The following is a 21,833-nucleotide window of genomic DNA, read 5'->3' on the forward strand; positions in this document are numbered from 1 at the left end:
ATTTTCAATGGAAAATTAAAATTGTAAAGCCTCTTTGATATTGTAGTGCTCGATCTGTACTATATGAGGCAAGGTCTTTTCATCTCCACCATAATCTCACGACATTTTTTCGACAGTGTTCTGTCCCTTCAAACACGCAGCACAACAGACGAAGGACAAGCCAGCAGACAGGAAGCAGCTCTCAACTGCCCAGACAGGAAGCAGCTCTCAACTGCCCAATTATCTAATTATCAAATTTATAAACCAACAGGCTTTAAATTAACGAGATCTTACTGCATACGTTGCCAAGAGGTGCCAGTAAAACCTAAACCACCTTAACCAGTGTGAATAACTGGATGCAAACCTTGTATATTCCATCGTAGCGGTAGCCATCTTCAGGGCAGTACTTGGAGTGTTTGCGGCCCTTGAAGCTCCTGATGACTCGCACCGGTTTGCCCTCTCGCCAGTTCTTGGCCACAGCGCCGTCCTTGCTGTTTATGGGCGCTGCACAATTGCGTGCCAGCGACCTGCACAAGGATGCAAAGAGGTTTGAAACAGCTCTCCCAGGACACATACTGAGATTTGACGCAGCCTCGAGGCGAGTGCTAAGATCAGAGCTCCTCAATACTACCAGTTGCTAAATTTCCCATAGGGCCCATGTATCAAAAAACAGCGGTTTTGACTGGTCAAAATGTGGGTGTTTACAAATGGTCGCGGCACCCACGGCCATTAACGGAAACTGTGTCTAAATTCCAAACTTTCTGACTTTTGATAAATGCACAACCATTGTGGAAAATAAAATTAGTTGAAGACTCGCAGCAGCAAAAATTATTTTGATAACAGCCACGTAACTAAATTCGAACCCGGATATATTGAACCCGGATATATCGAATTTTGGTTATATCAAACTCACGGAATATCCCCTTGAAAATCCCATGTAAAAGTATAGGAAAGCCGCATCATATATCGAACTTAATTTCACCGGTCGTTCGATATATCGAACTCCGCACCACGCACTGGAAAGTGTGCCTTCCCCAAAGACGATCGCATCAGCCTTGGCCGTTTGCCGCGTGAGGTTTTCAAGCCACGTGCGGAAGGAATGAGAGGGGACAGTTCGGCGACGGCTGGGCGCCCATTCCCCAAAGGCGCGCGCATCTGCAGTTATCGTTTTCCGCGCGCCAACACATGACGTTTGCAAGCCAGCCATGTGCGTGGGTGTGCCCATCCTTTTGCCAAGCTATCTCTCTCCTTCAGCATGCACTACGCAAGCGCCAAGCCAGCTCAGCCCGTTTTCAGACAGGCATCAACGCTTTCTCCACCATGTGTTGCGAACCCTCTGCTCGCGCAGCGGCTGAGGTGGCTATGGTGCCTGTGCACGTTAAAAAGAGGCAGCTCTCTCTTTGTTTGTTTTTCTTATTTTTTTTGCAGGTCATCCTTTCTTATCGTTGTGCTGTTCAGACGTTAAGAAGAGACAGTTTTCTTTCTTTCTTTCTTTTTATTTTTTTGCGGGAGTCGTTTATCCTTGCATGTATGAGTCAACGAAAGCATGCGATCAGCTGCTGCGATCATGACGCCCGCCCCAAGCGCGGCGTGATAAATCGAACCAGGCTTGTACGTGCAATCAAGCCATCACGGGCACTCTGCCAAGTTCGCTCCCCGCCACCGCAGGAGCTATCAAAAGATAAACGCGCCCCGACGTTATCGCTGCGCAGCATCTTGGCACGCTGCCAAGCAATGAGCTGTGGATGAGACGACCAAAACGGAGTGACGCGCACCATCGACATGCAAGCGAAAACGCTCGCGATTTCTGCCGTGGCTACACAGGAACCTAGTTTAGAGCTGCCGCGGTGGCTCGAGCAGCGAGAGCGAGTTAGAAACTTTTCGCTCTGTCGCTGCCGCTCGTTGCTGAGATCGCCCAATCACTTGCACGTGAGCGAGCTGGCCTTAACGCTTTTTTTTTTTTTTTTCAAATTCTCCGTGCAAAAGTGCAGGGTGGGTTCATTATGCGAGTGGGTTGCTTATGTGACAAATACGGTATCGTTTTTTGGCATCGTAAGTGCCGTCACAAGTCGATTTTTGTATATCGAATTATCGATATATCGAACTATTTCGCGATCCCCTTCGAGTTCGATATATCCGAGTTTGACTGTAATTAGGATGGCAAAGAGGAGAGAAAAATTTAATTTCCAAAAGGCAATAGCGGCAATATCAAAAATCTTGTATTGAGAGCTTCCAGAAAGCGCTACAATTCATAGACACCCGAAAAATGCGTGCAAAATTCGGTCACTTTTTGAAACGGAGTTTCGCAACTTTTGATGTTAGCCTCCCCAAGTTCAAATTGACGGCATCTGATGCCACTGACTCAAGTGGGTATCAACAGGGACCATGCTGCCAGCTCGAATTACACATTTCTTAAAGGGACAGAACACTGGAATTTAGGTCTCAAATATTGTCGGCACAATGAGAACATTGATGTCTAAAATGTTTGATTCCATAACGGTTTCGGTAGAAACACTGTAAAAAATGTTTACCGAAAATTTCTCGATCAGTGCATCCGCCCGTTTTTATGTAGTCCGATGCTGGAAACTATGAGCAGCGACCGCGATGACGACTGGTGGTCAACAAAAAAGACGTACCGAAAATAATTATAAATTTCACTCGCCAGGCAGTAATTTGACATTTTTTGCTTAGAGTAACGTCCTTTTCAGTTTTACACTCAAGGCTGTTACGGCACAATAACACGCGCCTCGTCGACGAAAGTTTTACTGGGTACTATTATTGCTTCCTTCCCGGAATTCCAAACACTGTGGCACCATCCAGTGACAAATCCTGAAAGCATGCCTCTCATGGTGCAAATAGAGGGGTGGTTTTTATTTAAGGACGGAGTGGAGAGAGCGCGAAATAGAATGCATTATGACAAGCACTCCTAGAAGAAAAAAGAACACTGTGCACTTACGATAATCAGCGATATTTTGCCGACATGTAGTCACGTGGGGTACTACACCGAAAGTTATAGGGTTTCTCCACTAGATAGCGCCTCAGTTTTTATCTGATTTTCAATGGCAAATTAAAATTGTAAAGCCTCTTTTCTTTGATATTGTAGTGCTCGATCTGTACTATGTGAGGCGAGGTCTTTTCATCTCCACCATAATCTCACGACATATTTTGGCCAGTGTCTGTCCATTTAAGGGGTGCAATAGAGATGTTTATTGCCTCGTTCTGGCAAGTGAAAGCTGAAATAATAAGCTAGTGCTTTCAAAAGGCTGGCTTCGTACGTAATGCCAAGGCTTTTGAAGCCGATCAGAAGAGCAAAGTTGTAGTCGATGAGGCAATCAATGCTGACGTGCAGTGCGGCCTCATTGGGAGCAGTCTGTTTCCACAAGACAGGCTTTCGAAGAATATGTTGATGCTGATGAAAATGAGCTGGCTGTCTGAGTGGAAGCGAGCCTGCCCGATGCGATTGTCACAGCAGTGCACAGTAGTGTGGAGCTTGCAACCAAAGATGAATCAGGGGGCAAGGATGATGTAAGCCCGATGCCAGATGTGCCGTGCAAGAACGCACTCAAATACCTCAGCAAAGTGAACTGCGCGAAAAAAAGTTTGACTGATAAAGCTCTTCAGTGTCTCTGGCTTGTTGAGGATGAAATAATTCAAAGTGCAGTGAAAAAACACTGCCAGCACAAAATCACCGAATTCTTTCGCTGAAAATGGATAATATTTGTGCCCGGTTGCAATTGTTTTTTATGTATAAGTGTATGTGAAATGTGCAAAAAAAATTGTGTTTGAATGGTAGGTTGGCCATTTCCAATGCAATGAAAGCCTAAAAACAACATGTTTTGGTTATAACGCAGTACCGCTTATACAGTTAAACCTCGATGTAACAAACTTCAATGCAATGAAATCATCAATGTAACAAAGTATTTTGGTTTTCAAAACTTCATGCTCATAGAACTCAATGTATTTTTAGCCTCAGTATAGCAAAGTAAATTTTACCATACTTTCAATGCAGCAAAATCTTGTTGTTGCCTCAAGTGAACTAGCGGAAAAATAGAGCCGCGAGCACAAATGATTGAGGCCGACGTGCGCACAAGAGCACGTACCTGAAGGCACCATTGTAACCAGGTGCAAATTATAACTGGTATTACTCGTTTATGGAACAATTCCCAGCTGGTACCAATTGGTCCCCATTGAGTTCCAACTGAGTTCCCATTGATTCCAATGGGAACTTAGTAGGAACTGAATGGGAATCAACTGGGAATTGTTCCATAAACCAGTAAGACCAATTATGATTTTATGTAAATGTAAATGTGGTACCAGTTGGTCCCCATTGAGTTCCAACTGAGTTCCCATTGGCTCCAATTGGTCCCAATGGGAACTCAGTAGGAAGTGAATGGGAGCCAACTGGGAATGGTTTCATAAACCAGTAAGACCAGATTTTATGTAAATGAAAATGTGGGTTGCGCTGGAGCACGCTGCCTGCTGCGCCATCTGGAGCAGTATAGGTTAGGTTTGCGAAAATAGTATTATGAGGTGCGGTGCCTGTACTCAAAGGGACCTGCACTGCGATTACTGTAAGCTCAGTAAAAAAAATCAGAAGGGGTAGGCACACCCAACGGCCTGACAAACTCACTTCCCACTCAGATGCTGTGTGCGTACGTGAACAAAGGCATGCGACGCAAAGCAACAATCAACCTGAAATGGGCTTCAGTTCATCCGGTGTGATGGAGGGTACTGTTTTTGCTGCCAGTGAATTGGAGGTAAAGAAGCAGGCTTCAACTGCCACCACTGGCCTTCATTTCCATGGCTAAATCGTGACTGCAGCGGTGGCTGAATAAGGCCTCGATTCGGCAACGTAATCGAGAACGCACTTTTAAGGTGGCTGCGATGATGGTGAAACCAAAAATATACAGGGTCTTGAATATTTGAGGCCCAGGTTTAAAAATTATCCTATGCGAAATCTACTGAACTATTCGAGCTGAAATAATGTTCACAAAGTAGCGAAATATGGTCTACGTTATTTAATAAGTGATTCAACATCAGTACTTGTCTAGCTTTTCCGGAATCAACGAAAAACTGCTCTCGGCGGTGTGCACAATTTTCGCAGAAGAGAGCCAAAAAGATGCGTTGACATGGTGCGTCATTTGTTGAGCAGCGAGGCAAGTGCTATTGCCAAAAGCAGTTTTTCATCGATTACTGCCTTGTCGTGGCGGAGGCGTTTGCGAAACTCGATGAAGTCGTGAGCTCTGCTGTGTAGGGCCACCCAAGATAGACAAGTCACGGCAGAGAGTTTTGACAAAATGTGATTCACTGGAGAAGATAATGGCAACCCACTCCAGTATTTTTGCCAAAAAACCCTATGACCAGTCACAATAACGTTAATGGTATGGCGCCGGAAGATGAGTCCCCCAGGTTGGAAAGCGTCCCGCGTTACTGGGGATGAACAAAGGGCGATTCTTAGTAGCTCCAGGATTAATGAAGCGGCTGGGCTAAAGCCAAAAGGACGCTCAGCTGTGGATGTGTCGGGAAGCGTCCAGAAAGTTCGATGTTGCAAGGAGTCGAACCCGGATATATCGAACTCAAAGGGGATCGCGAAATAGTTCGATATATCGATAATTCGATATACAAAAATCGGCTTGTGACGGCACTCACGATGCGAAAAATCAATACCGTATTTGTCGCGTAATCAACCCACTCCCATAATGAACCCACCCTCCACTTTTGCACCCGAGAATTTGAAAAATAAAGAAATGCGTTAAGACCAGCTCGCTCACATGCAAGCGATTGAGCGATCTCAGCGACGAGCGGCAGCGACAGAGCGAAAAATTTCAAACTTGTTGGAACTGCGTCCCTCTTGCAGCTCGTGCCACCGCGACAGCTCAATACAAGGTTTCTGTGTCGCTGCGGTAGAAATCGCGAGCGTTTTCGCTTGCATGTCGATGGTGCACGTCACTCCGTTTCGGTCGTCGCATCCACAGCTCATTTCTTGGCAGCGTGCCAAGATGCTGCGCAGCGATAACGTAGGATGCGTTTATCTTTTTATAGCTCCTCCGGTGGCGGGGAGCGAGCTTGGCAGAGTGCCCGTGATGGCTTGATTGCACAAGCCTGGTTCGATTTATCACGCCGCGCTTGGGGCGGGCGTCATGGTCGCAGCAGCAGACTGCGTGCTAACGTTGATTCATACATGCAAAGATAAACTGCTCCCGCAAAAAACAAAAACAAACAAAAAAAAAGGCCTGCCGCTTGTTTAACGTCCGCAGCCGCCATATCTTATGCTACGTCGCGTGTACAGCACAACGGTAAGAAAGAATGACTCTCGAAAAAAAAAAGAAGAAAAACAGAGAGCTGCCGCTTCTTAACGTCCGCAGGCGCCATAGCCACGTCAGCCACCGCGCGCAGAGGGTTCGCAACACACGCTGGAGAAAGCTGGAAAAGCGTCAGACTGGCTTGGTGCATGCGTGCTGAAGGAGAGAGATAGCTCGGCAAAAGAATGGGCACACCCACGCACATGGCTTGCAAACGTCATGTGTCGGCGCGCGGGAAACGATAACTGCAGATGCGCGCACCTTTGGGGAATGGGCGCAGCGCTGTCCAGAACTGTCCCCTCTCATTCCTTCCGCGCGTGGCTTGAAAACCTCACGCGGCAAACGGCCAAGGGTGATGCAATCGTCTTTGGGGAAGGCACGCTTTCCAGTGCGCGGTGCAGAGTTCGATATATCGAACGACCGGTGAAATTGAGTTCGATATATAACGGGGCTTTCCTATACTTTTACATGGGATTTTCAAGGGGATATTCCGTGAGTTAGATATAACCAAAATTCGATATATCCGGGTTCGACTGTATATCACATAGCAACATGGAATGTAAGATCTATGACGCAAGGTAAACTGGATGTCGTCAAGCGAGAAATGGACAGATTGAACATTGATATCTTGGATATCAGCGAGCTCAAGTGGACCGGTATGGGAGAATTTAATTACGGCGTCCATTATGTCTTTTATTGTCGGCACGAATCCAGGAGAAGGAATGGGGTCGCTCTCATAGTAAACAGAAGAATGGACAAAGCAGTGCTAGGGTACAACCCCAAAAACGACCGAATGATTTCACTTCGGATCCAAAGTCACCCTTTCAACATAACAGTTATCCAAGTGTATGCGCCAACCACTACTGCTGAAGAAGCTGACGTTGAGGGATTTTATGCTGACCTGCAATGCCTTTTAGACTGCACTCCGTCATCAGACGTCCTTTTTCTCATAGGAGACTGGAATGCTAAGGTGAGGAGTGAAGAAATATCCGGAATTACAGGCAAGCTCGGTCTCGGTGAGCCAAATGAAGCTGGGCAGAGGCTAGCAGAGTTTTGTCAAGAAAAACCTGACCATAGCGAATACTCACTTTCAACAGCACAAGAGGCGCCTGTACACATGGACTTCAGCGGACGGTCTGTACAGGAATCAGATTGATTATATTCTTTGCCGGCAGAGATGGAGAAGCGCCATACAAGCAGTAAAAACAATGCCTGGGGCCGATTGTGGCACCGATCATCAGCTTCTTGTTGCCAAATTTAAGCTTCGATTGAGGAAAACGCAGAAAACTAGAAGGCCTTTCAGGTATGATCTGGATCGAATTCCATCAGAATATGCTATGGAAGTGAGGAATCGATTTCAAGAATTATATCTAGAAGACAGAGAGCCTGAAGAGATGTGGACTGATGTGCGTGATATAATACAAGAAGTTGCTACTAAGGTAGTTCCAAAGCAAAAGAAATGCAAGAAAGCAAACGGGTTATCTGAAGAGGCTTTGCAAATAGCTGAGGAAAGGAGGATGGCAAAAGTTATGGGGGAAAGAGAAAGATACAAGGTTCTCAATGCCGATTTTCAGAAAATAGCAAGAAGAGATAAGAATGCCTTCCTGAACACACAGTGCCAAGCAGTTGAGGACAACAGCCAATTGAGGAACACAAGAGCTCTGTATGAGACAATCAAAGATATCAAAGGAAGCTTCTGTGCTAAGCTGGGCGTGATAAAGGACAAACGAAGCAGGGACCTCACTGAAGCCTCAGAGATAAGGAAGAGGTGGCAGAAATACACAGAAAGATTGTACAAGAAGGACCCAGATCTGCAAACCCAACATAAGACGGTTGTGTTTACTGATCTCGAGCTGGGCATCCTGAGGAGTGAAGCTGAATGGGCTTTAGCCAGCTTTGCTAAGAACAAAGCTAGCGGAATTGATGGCATTCCAGCTGAGTTGCTTCAAAACCTCAACCATGATGCTGTTAACGTTCTGTATACATTATGTCAGCAAATTTGGACAACGCTGCAGTGGCCACAGGATTGGAGGAGGTCAATTTACATCCCCATTCCAAAGAAAGACAGTGCCATAGATTGTTTCAACTACCGCACGATCGCGCTTATTTCGCATGCTAGCAAGGTGATGTTGAAAATCCTCCGAGTTAGGCTGCAGCAGTATGTGGATCGGGAGCTACCGGACGTGCAAGCTGGGTTTCGCAAGGGCAGAGGAACTAGAGACCAGATTGCCAACCTTCGCTGGATTATGGAAAAGGCAAAAAAGTTCCAGAAACCAATGTACTTCTGCTTTATTGATTATGCGAAAGCGTTTGACTGCGTATATCACAGCAGATTGTGGCCAGCTCTCCAAGAGATGGGAGTTTCAATTCACCTCATCTGTCTCCTCAGGAACCTGTATGAAGGGCAAGAGGCCACAGTCAGAACTGGGCATGGTTTTACTGATTGGTTTCCGATTGAGAAAGGAGTAAGACAAGGCTGCATACTGTCGCCCTGCCTATTTAACCTATATACTGAGTGGATCATGAGGAAGGCCGGTCTGGACGAATCTTCAGCTGGAGTGAAGATTGCTGGGAAACGTATCAACCTTAGATATGTGGATGATACCACTTTATTGGCAGAAAGTGAAGTGGAACTCAAGAGACTTCTGATGCGCGTACAAGAAGAGAGTGAGAAGTTTGGGCTTAAACTGAACATTAAAAAGACAAAGATCACGGAGTCTTGCCCTATCAAGTCCTGGAGCATCAAGGGACAAGAAGTGGAAGCTGTGACAGATTTTCTCTTGGGCTCCAAGATTACCCCGGAAGGAGACTGCAGCCATGAAATTAGGAGACGCCTGCTTCTGGGAAAGAGAGCCATGGCTAGCCTTGACCGCCTGGTAAAGAGCAGGGACATTACACTGCCAACCAAGATCCGTATAACTCGTGCTATGGTCTTTCCAGTTGTGATGTATGGATGCGAGAGTTGGACTGTGAAGAAGGCTGACCGCCGAAGAATTGACGCGTTTGAATTGTGGTGCTGGCGGAGACTTTAGAGAGTTCCTAGGACGGCTAGAAGATCAAATCAGTCGATATTGTCGACCATAAACCCTGACTGCTCATGGGAGGGTCAAATTCTAAAGTTAATGCTCAGCGACTTTGGTCATCTGATGAGAAGAGAGGAGTTGCTGGAGAAAGATTTGATGTTGGAAAAGGTTGAGGGTCACCGGAGAAGGGGTAGGCAGCGAACGCGACGTTAGGAAGATAGTGGGAGATCGGAAAGCGTGGCGTGATATGGTCCATAGGGTCATGAAGAGTCGGATACGACTGAACGACTGAACTGAACTGAACATTATTTCAGCTCGAATAGTGCAGTAGATTTTGAATAGGATTTTTTAAAAATCCAGGCCTCAAATATTCAAGACCCTGTACATCCGCATTGTCCTTACCGTACACGTAAAGGTCACTTTCACCATGATTCAAAGCTTCCCCTCTGAATGGTCTGTGAAATCTTCTGGAGGGTTCTCTGCATGCAAGGTTCAATTGCAATTTCAACGTTGTGAAATTTCAATTTAACGAAGTAAACAGCAGCTTTTATAGACTTTGTTATACTGCAGTTTAACTAGAGAGCAGATTTTTGCAACTCCCACGACTTACGTTAAAAGCGGTCCACACTGTAGTAGTTCCCTTGGAAAAAAACTTTTGAATCTTCTGGCACACAAAAAACGGTCAAGTCCAGTTCTGGGTCCTTCAAACCAATTTCGTGCTTCGGGATTCTATTTCAGTTTTGCGCCTCTGATAAATGTGAACCAACCAGCCAAACTGCACGCCCTGCTAGTGGCTGAGAAAAACACAAGGCTGCAAAGCCAGCCACGACATAAGGCAACACTACACGCTCACAGAAGGGCTACCAGGTAGTCTGGTGTGGTCACCTTACCGTATTTACTTGAATGTAACGCGACCACAAATGTAATGCGAGGGACGACTTTCCATACTGCCCAGTGGGAAAACATAAAATCACGAATGTAATGCGAGATGAGCGTTTGAAAAAGTACCTTTAATAGACATTATGGCCATTGCAGTCTAATCAAGAACACTCGTTCGTCATCGTCGTCGAAGGCAGAGTTCTTGGAAACCCAGTCTTATGATTCAGAAGCCTTTACGGCTAGGCCCACATTTAAAAATTGCCACGCGTTGCATCTGCCACCCACGTAAGGTAGATTAGTAACGCCTAGCCATCGAGCTGCCGCAGAATTTCAGATTCCTTCCGCTATCACAATAGCTTCTTTGAGGCGAGCGTCACACCGTGCACAGCGCGTTGCCATCGTGCAAAATGCGATAACAACAGAAGTAACCAGGCTAATCCACTGCAAAAGATGCGTGTGATTCACACTGCACAAGCGCGTGATATCAAGGGAACATGATTCTGAGCACACGAGGAAAAGCGCAACATTTTGACTTTGGATGGATTGCGATTTGGCTTTCCTGGTATCCATGTTGCCAACATATCATTGTAAAACCATGAAAACTGAAACCGAGTGCTGGCGGATTCAACATGGCTGCACCCCGGTGCTGCTTTAGCAGACCGAACCGCAGTATTCGATTATAACGCGAGGGTAGACTTTGAGAGGCAAAATTAATGAAAAAAAACTTGCGTTACATTCGAGTAAATACAGTAGTTTTCACTGTGCAAATGCATCTCGACTAACTCAGCACTACGGAAACCAGGGACTGTGCTCCCACCTGTATCCCTTCAAGTGACACCAGGGCCCGTATTCCGAGTTTGCGTCATTATCAAAGTATCGTTATCTCGCTATCGAAGTATCGCTATCCGATTGGTCGAAACGCCGGAACCGGGTGTTGCCACTGCAGAACCGGAAGAGGTGGCAACATCGTTTTTCAGCATTTCTACCAATCAGGTGACTCGAGGTCGGGGAGATAGCGAAGCTCACGATAACGACGCAAACTCAGAATACGGGCCCAGGTGGGCTCAAATGTTGGAAGCAGACGTGGTAGTAACTTAACAAAACTTGTACTTGGGCTAGATGGTACATGGCTTTGGAAGAGGAAAACAAGCACATTGAACAGACATGGAATGAAAAAGAAAAACGACCGGACAGGCCCTAAAAAAGCGGCTCATCCGCTTGTGGCATTCCGGTCAACCACTGAAAGGGACTGGAGTAAGAGCAAGGAAAATGCGTATTCATAATCCTGCAGGCGGAGGCAACTGGCACTAAGCACGCAGATCACTTGTTGCACAGCGTTCTTTTCACGAGAGGGGAAAAATAAGAAAAAAGGGCAAACAGAGAGAGCTTGCAGCTTACAGGTTGTAACGCGTCAGCTTCTGGTCGCAGGACTGCTCAGCCGTGCGCTTGTTTCCCGACAGGTCCCGGCCACCACTGCCGGTGTAGAGAAACACTTCCCCATCGTCCTGCAGAAGGCACAGTACCTACTTAACAACACTGGCGGCTTTGTTTACGCAGCCAAGGCGAGAGGGACGAAAACGGTGTGAATACTCTGCTAGTTGTTTGCTACTTTACACAATCTTAAAAGCGTTAACTGTTGGTCTCAAAAGATCTAAATCACAATCTTGTTCACCATTGCCTCGCTTGCATCTGTAGTGTTAAGATTCTGGGCACAAGTATGCAAAAAACCGCCCGTGAAACTTTGGAGGCGTTCTTTATCAGAAAAGCGGGTCAAGATTGTGTTAGTGACACCTCAGTTGCTCTGTGCAATGCAGAAATGGAATTTCTTTCACGCCACATGTGACGACTCTCTGCGTGCTGTACTCAGATTACTTGCTAGGCTCTATGCGCTCAGGCTTGTGAGTATATATATGCGTACTTTAGGCTTCAATAAATCAGTTGTGAGTAGCGCTTGTGGTGTACGCGTCTTCTTACTTTCTGTGCTGTCCTTTTTCGCTAAACAAGATGAGTTTTAAGAAAGAAGAACACACACATCTCTGTGATGACACAATGCCGCAAACTATCGCAATCCATTTGTCGCTGACAATAGCCAAAGGCATGTGGCCACTTTGCTTGTAACACGCAAAATTATTTAGGAAATGCCACAAACATTTTGCTGTTTGTGCATGCTCAATGCTGTTTGGCGTGACTCCATCGTTTTCTGTGTAGTGCAAAATGGTTAGTTATATGTTGTTTTACGGCACATAAGCAACAGTGGCTATCATGCGCCAAACACACGGTTAGATGATCCATCAAAATATTGGCTTTCTTCAGAAATGCGCAAATAATAGAAAGATTGACGAGTGCTTATTCTCCTAAAAGCAATGCAGGGTGAAATGGAATGTGTTCCTTGTAAAATACAGTAAAATATTTTTTCCTGTGCTCTTTAAGTTGTTAGCATGAGATTAAAACATGCTACATGCTAAACATGAGATACAAGTAAGCAAAGTGCAAAATGGGGCCGCAATGTATCTCAAATGATTCCAACCACTCGCATCTGCTTCCACACTGGTCCAGGTTGTTCTCGTCACCCTTGACCACTTTACCTACATGTTTCTCGGCCTACTTTAAACTGAGCAAAGTGGAACAGGCATTCGTAGTTGGACGACCGCCAAGCACACTTGCTATTGTCACGGCCCAGTTGCTTGGTGCTTTCGCGGGTCAGCCCAATAGAGTTCCTTCTAGTGCAGCCTCTTCATTTATTGCCTTCAGCACTCTGACCACCATGTGACAATACACTCAGCCGAGAAGGACAAGACACCTGCCGCCAAAATGAGTGCTAAAGAAATCTCCAAACATGTTGCCTAGGCCGAGCAATACCATCTGTGTATGCAGCTGCCAAGCGAAAGAGTATTCAAGCCCCAAAATCGTACCATAATTACTCGCATAATGTTCACATTTTTTTTTCACGGAAAATTGATGCTAAGTTGAGAGGTACGATAATTTTGCAGGGAAAAATTTTCGAGCAAATGTTTTGGAGCACTAAAAGCAAATGCAAATAGGTGTGAATTGGGATTCTTAGGTCAGCTATTATAAATATAACCAAAACATTACTTTGAAGCAGAACTTACCCTTGTTGTAAAAGTACAGGTTCGCCAAAAGCACAAATTGCTAAAGCACTTTATTTACCGCACACAGCCTTATCATCACTCCCCGCATTTCGTGGTATAATGCTCACAGCAGACCATTCAGTTCTACTCTTGATCAGAGACTTGATACGAGTCCGTATCGCCACTGGAATCGCTGTCTCAAGTAGCGCACTATGCAGAACTCGTTGACGCCGAAGTGCCTGCTGGCAGCGCGGTTGCTATGCTGTAGCCCGTACTCGAGAGCTTTCAGCTTAAAAGCAGTTGCATAACTTGCGTACCGCCCCACCGCGATGAGGCACCAAGAACACGGTAGATGGTGAAGTGGAAGGAACAATTAGGAACAATGACAACGAGACGCGGACACCTCGCAAAATGGCAACGACTACGAGCTTCATGGAGGTGAAAAAAAAAAAAAAAAAAAAGACGAGCATAACCGATGATGATCTACCCGAGCCCGCTATCGCCGCTTGGTAGTGCGTGCACACAACGAGGCCAGCTAGGTTCAGTAACGCTCCAGAGATGGCGCTTGTTACTACTAGCAGACGACTCTCGCGGTGGTATGATTGGTGGTGGGATAATTATGTGAGGGGAAAAAAAAATTGCGATTTTTGACGCCCAATGTTGGGGGTGCGAGCATTATGCGAGTAAATATGGTATGTACTTCCTCCGGATTCAGCCTTCCTCATGGAAGGCTTTACATGACGTGGTGCCCTGGTAACAACAGTGAACAGTGATCATCCCAAAGCATTTCACCCCATCGACCAAGTTAACTGAGTGCAAACTTTTTTTTTTTTTTTTGCTGCACTTTGAAAGAAGACAAATGCCCATTCGCGAAGTGGTGACCTGTTATAAATGGCTGCGGGACAGTTGCCTAAAACTGACAGCTTTCGACAAGTACACTATTTTGACATATAATGCAGAATATACAGTGAAATCTCGTTACTACGAACACCACATTAACGAACTTTTCAAATTAACGAATTTTTTAAGAATCCCCGGCAGATTTGGCATGTTTTCAATGTAAAACTATTTCAGAATTACGAATTTCAAAATAGCGTATATTTCAGAATAACGAACGTATTTTATTTTTTGTTCTATAATTTTGGAACATCAGTATTACGAATTTGGCTAAAATTAACAGCACCGCAGCTTGCAACTCTCGCGTGAAACGAAACAGAAACCACCGTTTCTGTGTGTATGGTCCGTGGGCTGTAGCTACCATCATCAGGACATCTAGGACCAGCTCCTAGCGCCACCATGAAGCTATGGTTTATTACGCAGTAGCCAGCAGGCCTAGCTGCCTGCGTTTTTTTTCTTCCTGTGTTGTGTGCCGTACGCGACTCGGTCGTTCGTGCGTTCACCGCTGATTATCTTATTGCGAAGTTTGTGCGAGATCGGCAATATTATTAGCCAGCGAAGTGCCAAGATATGAAAGCAGCTGCTTTCACTGCAAGAAATCGACGCAGGGAAAAAGCGATTCGGCATCTACAGACAGCTAGCATTGCCCCATCGACTGCCGCGATCATTATGAAAGACCGAGACAAGATTTTCAAAGCTCAGGGAGCATTGAAGAAGGGGTCATAAAAAAACTCCATTTTTATTTTTTTTTTGCACATGGACAAAATCCGTACTTTCATCGCTCGGTGCAATCACGCACGCGATGAGGTGTTCCGGAAAGCGGAAGGTGTATGTGCTGTAGTGGTGTAATGTAGTGCGCGGTCGTGTTTGCTGCAAGCGGCAGAAGAAAATAATGGATTTTTTCAAATAAATCAGCTTTGGAGTTAGTGCGACCTTTTCACTTCAGGTTTTGCTTGTCTACACACGTGCCTACTGCCAAGGTACGTCATTTTCATACCTAGGTTTGACCACTGGCTTATAATCGCAGATTTTTTCATAACAACGATATTTCAAAATAACGAATAATTTTTCGCGGTCCCGCGGGATTCGTTATATCGAGATTTGACTGTAAAAAGAAGCGGCAATTCATGAGCAAATTGTAGGACTGGTCATTTAACCAAATAAGAAAAATGCGATACAATAGCCCAGATTGCAAGGACACTTAATTTATGACTACAGTCGAACCCGGATATATCGAACTCGATGGGGATCGCGAAATAGTTCAATATATCGATAATTCGATATACAGAAATCGGCTTGAGAAGCCACTTGCGATCGTGAAAAATGATACGGTATTTGTCGCGTAGTCTACCCACTCGCATAATGAACCCACTCCCCAATTTTGCACCCGAGAATTTGAAAAAAAAAAAAAAAGCGTTCGGTGGCGCATTCCTCCGTTTCGACCGTCGCATCCACAGCTCATTTATTGGCCGCTTGCCAGATGCTGCGCAGCGATAACGCCACGACGTGTTTATCTTTTAACAAGACTTTTCGTAGATCCTGTGGTGGCAGGGAGCGAACTTAATTGGCAGAGTGCCCGCGTGATGGCTTGATTGCACAAGTCATGGTTCGATTTATCGTGCCGTGCTTGGGGTGGGGCGGGCGTAGTCCACTGCTACAAAATCATTGCCAAGCGTGACAGCTCCAAATGCAGTTTGGAGCGAACAATGCTAAAAGCCGGTGGCATGACTGCAGCCGACCGCGTGCTTTCGTTGATTCATAGATGCAAGAATAAACGACTCTCGCAAAAAAAAAAAAAAAAAAAAAAGAACCTGCAGCTTCTTAACGTCCGTAGCCGCCATAGCTTACGCTGCGCCGCACGTTCAGCTTGACAAGAACAACTCTCGCAAAAGAAAAAAAAAATTGCCGCTTCTTAACCTTCTTAACCTCCGCAGCTGCCATTGCATACCTTCAGCCCGACGGCAAGAATAAACGACTCTCGCAAAAAAAAAAAATTGATCTGCCGTTTTTTAGCGTTCGCGGCCACCGTAGCTTACGCACGTTCAGCATGACGACACGAGGCGCGCATCGCATGTCAGCCATCATGCGCAGAGCGTTCACAACACACACTGGAGAAGCGTCTGGCACGGGCTGAGCTGGCTTGTCCACGCATGCGTAGTGCGTGCTGCTGCGAACGAGACCGGGTAAGAGAGAGCAAGGGGAGAGATAAAGCTCAGCAGAAGAGTGGGCACATCCTTGCGCTTCGCTCTATCGCGTTTTTCCCCTCTCCCGAACACCACGGCTGCATGGGTTCCCTCTCGTTCCTTCACACACGACTTGCAAACGTCACGTGCCAGAGCGGCAGCGATCACCGCAGATGCGCGCGCCTTTGGGGGAAGGGCGCAGGGCTGCCCTAGACCAGCCGTCGCTGAGCTGTTTCTTCTCATTCCCTCCGCGCGTGGCTTGAAAATGTCACGCAACAAACGGCCGAGGTGATGCGATCGTCTTTGGGGGAGGCGCACTGTCCAATGTGTGGTGCGGAGTTCGATATATCGAACGACCGGTGAAACTGAGTTCGATATATGACGCAGCTTTCCTATACTTTTACATGGGATTTTCAAGGGAATATTCCGCAAGTTCGATGTAACCAAAATTCGACATATCCGGGTTCGACTGTATGCAAAAAATAATAATACAGCATAACACAGGAGGAAAGAACCGGCACATACAGATGCTATGAGCCGTTTCGCTCTCGTCCTGTATTTCGAATTTGTCCTTGTGTTACAGAAGAACAGACAATTGGGCAAGCCAGGTCAAGCTAGAGCACAAAGCATGAAGTCACCAAAAAATGTTAAAGGCCCGTTGACCACCTTCCGGTCGAAAATATTTTCTTCTCGGGTGACTGTGAGACTTCGCCCCCAGAACGCAAGGCCGCAAAATGTTTTTGAAAAGAGTAACTAATAACGCAGTTACAGCCACCCCAGTCACCCGATTCTGTCGTGTTTCTCTCCTTCCGTTCCCTCGCAAAGGTTTTTCACTCTCCTGCCCGGTCGTCTAGCCTCCGCAAGACAAATTCCCTTCCTCCTCCATGTTTGGCGGGAGGTGGGGCGTGGCACTCCACCTGCGCGAAAAAAAAAAAGAAAACGGGCGAGGGAGCGCGCGCCTCTGGATTCAGTAGGGCCGTAGTGAGGAAAAAGCGCACAGCGAGCGGTAGACACCCATCCTTCACCCTCACACCCGTGAATAGAATAGTATGTATTTAGTTTTCTTAGTGTTCAATGTTAATTTGTTCGTGAAATACCAGTCTGAAATTTTTTTTTCAATTCTGTGTTTGCGATGCTTTCTAGTTCGGCAGTATGACAAGCAGTAACGATAATGGCAGTGTCATCAGCATACATGAGAGCACTGGCTGAGGATAATATCTGAGGAAAATCGTTGACGTAAAGTGAGAAAAGTAATGGACCGATTGTTGACCCTTGCGGTACTCCTGTGTATACGCACCGCACATTTGATGTTAGATTATTCATTGAGACAACTTGTTTGCGATCAGTAAGGTAACTAGAAAAAAAGTCGAGCACCCTATCGCGAAATCCATATATTTTGCACTTATTAAGCATAATGCCGTAGTTCACTGTGTCAAAGGCTTTTTTTATGTCGAGAAATATAACAGCGGCAAGCTCATTATTGTCTAATGCACTGTTAATTGCCTGGGTGAGTGTAATGACTGCTGAGCTAGTAGAGTGCTTTCGGCGAAATCCATATTGCTGGGGGCAGAAAATATTATATTTCTCAAGAAAAAAAGAGGATACGTTTGGGTAGAATTTTTTCAAATATGTTATTAATAACACTAAGTACGAAAATACGCCTGTAACTAAGATATCAACATTTTCCTTAATAAGCTTTGCAGGAATGCCGTCCAAGCCTGCTGCCTTGTTTGTTTTCAACTGCATGACAACCGTCAACACCGCATTGATTTCAACTTTGTGCAGAGCGAAAGAATTAACAACTGACGCAGGAAGATTATCGTTTGCACCGGCATCAGGAAGCTTTGCAGCTAGATCTGGACCGACACTTGTGAAAAATGTATTGAATTCACCAACAGTTTTTTCAGTAATATTAGAGGGAAGTGTGGGACATCTTTTCAAGTTTTGCTTGACCTCACTGATAACCTCCCACATTTTTTTTGGATTTCCAGCAGAACCTTGAATTCGGCTAGTAAAATATTCTTTTTTTCGGGCTATCATTAAGGACACTGATTTATTACGCACGCATTGTACTGATAAAGATAATATTTGTTGCCTTTATGATGTAGCCATTTATGATACCAATAGTTCTTTCTTCTTAATATGTTCAATATTGCTTCGGTCATCCAGGGACAAATTGGTTTATGACGCTGGGAAGATGCTACACTTTGGTTGCTGCGATCTATAAGGTGGACCAGAGCGCTAATCAAGTTAGAGAACTCTATATTGACATCTCCATGATATATTAAGTCAGTATTGAGTAATAACAATTTGTTACGGAACGATACATAATTTAACTTGGTTGTATGTCTTGGTTTCAAACCTTTTATTATTGTAGGTGTGTCTACATTAATAAAAATTGGCAAGCGGTCCGAAATTGGTGTTTGGTAGACGCCAGCATGTGCACCGTTGTCAATATTTGTCACTGCATAATCAATTAATGTTGCCGAAAAGGTGGTTATGTGTGTCAGAGAAGCAATCAAGTTGCGAAAGTTGTATGATTGAAGAAGGTATGTGTAATCTGGGGTACTCGTAGAACTAGTATCAATATTCATGTCACCAATGAAAATAACTCTGTTTTTGTAGCTTTTAGTTAAAGAGGACAAGATTGATTCCAGTTCATCAAAAAAATCGGCAAGATTTGAATTCGGAGGTCGGTAGACTATGCCCACTACAGTCGAACCCGGTTATATCGAACCCGGATATATCGAATTTTGGTTATATCGAACTCACGGAATATCTCTTTGAAATTCCCATGTAAAAGTATAGGAAATCCGCGTCATATATCGAACTCAATTTCACTGGTCGTTCGATATATCGAACTCCGCACCACGCACTGGAAAGTGTGCCTTCCCCAAAGACGATCGCATCACGCTTGGCCGTTTGCCGCGTGACGTTTTCAAGCCACGCGCGGAACGAATGAGAGGGGACAGTTCTGGACAGCGTCGCGCCATTCCCCAAAGGCGCGCGCATCTGCAGTTATTGTTTCCCGCGCGCCAACACATGACGTTTGCAAGCCGTGTGCGTGGGTGTGCCCATTCTTTTGCAGAGCTATCTCTCTCCTTATGCACGCGCTACGCATGCGCCAAGCCAGCTCAGCTCGTTTTCAGACAGACGTCGGACGCTTTCTCCAGCGTGTGTTGCGAACCCTCTGCGCGCGGCGGCTGACATGGCTATGGCGCCTGCGGACGTTAAGAAGCGGCAGCTCTCTCTGTTCTTCTTTTTTTTTCTTTTTTGCGAGTCATCCTTTCTTATCGTTGTGCTGTACGCGCGACGTAGCGTAAGATATGGTGGCTGCGGACGTTAAGAAGCGGCAGGCTTTTTTTTTTTTTTTTGGCGGGAGTCGTTTATCTTTGCATGTATGAGTCAACGGAAGTACGCGGTCTGCTGCTGCGATCATGACGCCCGCCCCAAGCGCGGCGTGATAAATCGAACCAGGCTTGTGCAATCAAGCCATCACGGGCACTCTGCCAAGTCACTCCCCGCCACCGGAGGAGCTATAAAAAGATAAACGCGCCCTGACGTTATCGCTGCGCAGCATCTTGGCACGCTGCCAAGAAATGAGCTGTGGATGCGACGACCGAAACGGAGTGACGCGCGCCATCCACATGCAAGCGAAAACGCTCGCGATTTCTGCCGCAGCGACACAGAAACCCTGTATTGAGCTGTCGCGGTGGCTCGAGCGGCAAGGGGGATGCAGTTCCAACAAGTTTGAAATTTTTCACTCTGTCGCTGCCGCTCGTCGCTGAGATCGCTCAATCGCTTGCATGTGAGCGAGCTGGTAACGCATTTTTTTTTTTTTTTTTTCAAATTCTCGGGTGAAAAAGTGGAGGGTGGGTTCATTATGCGAGTGGATTGATTACGCGACACATGCGGTATCGTTTTTTGGCATCGTAAGTGCCGTCACAAGCCGATTTTTGTATATCGAATTATCGATATATCGAACTATTTCGCGATCGCCTTCGAGTTCGATATATCCGGGTTCGACTGTATAAGCCCGCATTCAAGTTTCACAAATAATGATTCAAGTTCGAGTGAACAACAAGAGACTGATGATAAGATAGTGTAGTGAAGGCTTTCTGTTACGAATAATGCCACACCGCCTCTGCGAAACTGCAGTCCCGTGGGCGTGATATTGGCGCATAGCCGGGAATTGATATATATTCATGTTTCCTGAGCCACGTTTCAGTGGTCGCTGTGATTTCAAAAGACTCCCCATTGCTGACGATAAAAGAAATTAAAGAATTCAAGTTTCTGTTTATACTGCGAACGTTACTGTGAAGTACAGATATGCCTTTCCTGGGAGCCATCATGAGCTAGAGTCAGTGCAGCTAGTATCGTTTTGCGGCTGTTCATTTGCTATTCTTTCCAGATCTGCTTCACAGGTCATGTGGACTACCTTCGATTTTTCGGCTTTCCCCAATAATTTTCCGTCGAAGACCCAAGCAACTTCCAGCCTTTAGCACGTTTAGTTTGAATTGCCTTTCACAATCAGTATCTTATTTTCTGGGCATAGGTGTTCGTTGACGAATATAGGATCCGTTCCTTCAAATCCAAGCATCGATGTGTTCAGTTGCGTTTTTTTTTTGCTGCCAGCAAAAATCTATCTCGGTTAGCCCGTGAGGCAAACCGTACAACATTTGGTGGCCCTTTAGCTTTTGCACACAATGTGCGATTTCAATGTCATTGCTGGATAGTTCTGTGGACAAACATGAATCGACTGCCTCAACCACCTTATTAAGGTCCTCATTTTCAGCGACAAGTATGCCCTTCAGTTCGAGATTGCTCTTTCTACTGTACTGCTTCAGTTCGATCAGTTGTTTTTTGGTGTCACTGAGTTCATTACTTAGTATTCGGTTCTCTTTCTGGCACTCAAGGCTCAGTTGTTTTGCATCTTAAAGTTCTTTATGGAGTGTCTTTACTTCGGCCCTGAACTCTTCAAAGTTCTCGTTGATGTAGTCCATTCCTGTTTTGACCGACGTGTTCTTCCTGTATAGCTGTGTTTGATGACTGCAGCTTTTTTACCTCATTGTTTAGTTCTGTCATAACTAGTGCTTTGTTCATTTTAGTCTTGAAGTAATTGCTACGCCTAAGTATTTATATTCACTTAACTGCCTGATTAGGTTTCTGTTCATTTTATACAGAAATTCAAGTTTAATTTTATTTTGTAATGCTAAGTACAACAGTTTTCTCAACGTTAATCACCATCGCCCATTCATTGCACCATCATTCCAAAAATTGCAAATTTTCACTTAGAGTTATTTGATCATGAACGGAGTTAATATCTTTTAAAATTATGCAGTCATCCACAAATAGTCTAATAGAAACTGTTAGTTCTGTTAGTGCCTCGACCAGGTCATTTAATACAGATTAAGCAGTGTAGGCCTTAGTACTGAACCCTGGGGAACGCCAGAAAGGACATATAATAAACAAGAGTTAACA

At 45.4% G+C, this 21,833-nt stretch overlaps 1 protein-coding gene across 5 annotated transcripts in view; it reads right to left on the reverse strand.

Moving 5' to 3' along the window:
• Positions 1-21,833, reverse strand: part of LOC146177871 (E3 ubiquitin-protein ligase UHRF1-like) — a 209,499-nt gene that overhangs the window by 81,109 nt on the left and 106,557 nt on the right. For all 5 annotated transcript variants that reach the window (XM_084580625.1, XM_084580626.1, XM_084580623.1 and 2 more), the window contains 2 exons: positions 11,582-11,688; positions 344-506 (listed from right to left, as the gene is read on the reverse strand). In XM_084580625.1, coding sequence (XP_084436751.1) covers positions 344-506; positions 11,582-11,688 — 270 coding nt within the window. The remainder of the gene's footprint in view (positions 1-343; positions 507-11,581; positions 11,689-21,833) is intronic.

Source organism: Amblyomma maculatum, chromosome 10 (genome assembly GCF_055883805.1).
Source record: "Amblyomma maculatum isolate TAMU_Amacu chromosome 10, ASM5588380v1, whole genome shotgun sequence".
In the NCBI taxonomy this organism is placed as follows: Eukaryota; Metazoa; Arthropoda; class Arachnida; order Ixodida; family Ixodidae; genus Amblyomma; species Amblyomma maculatum.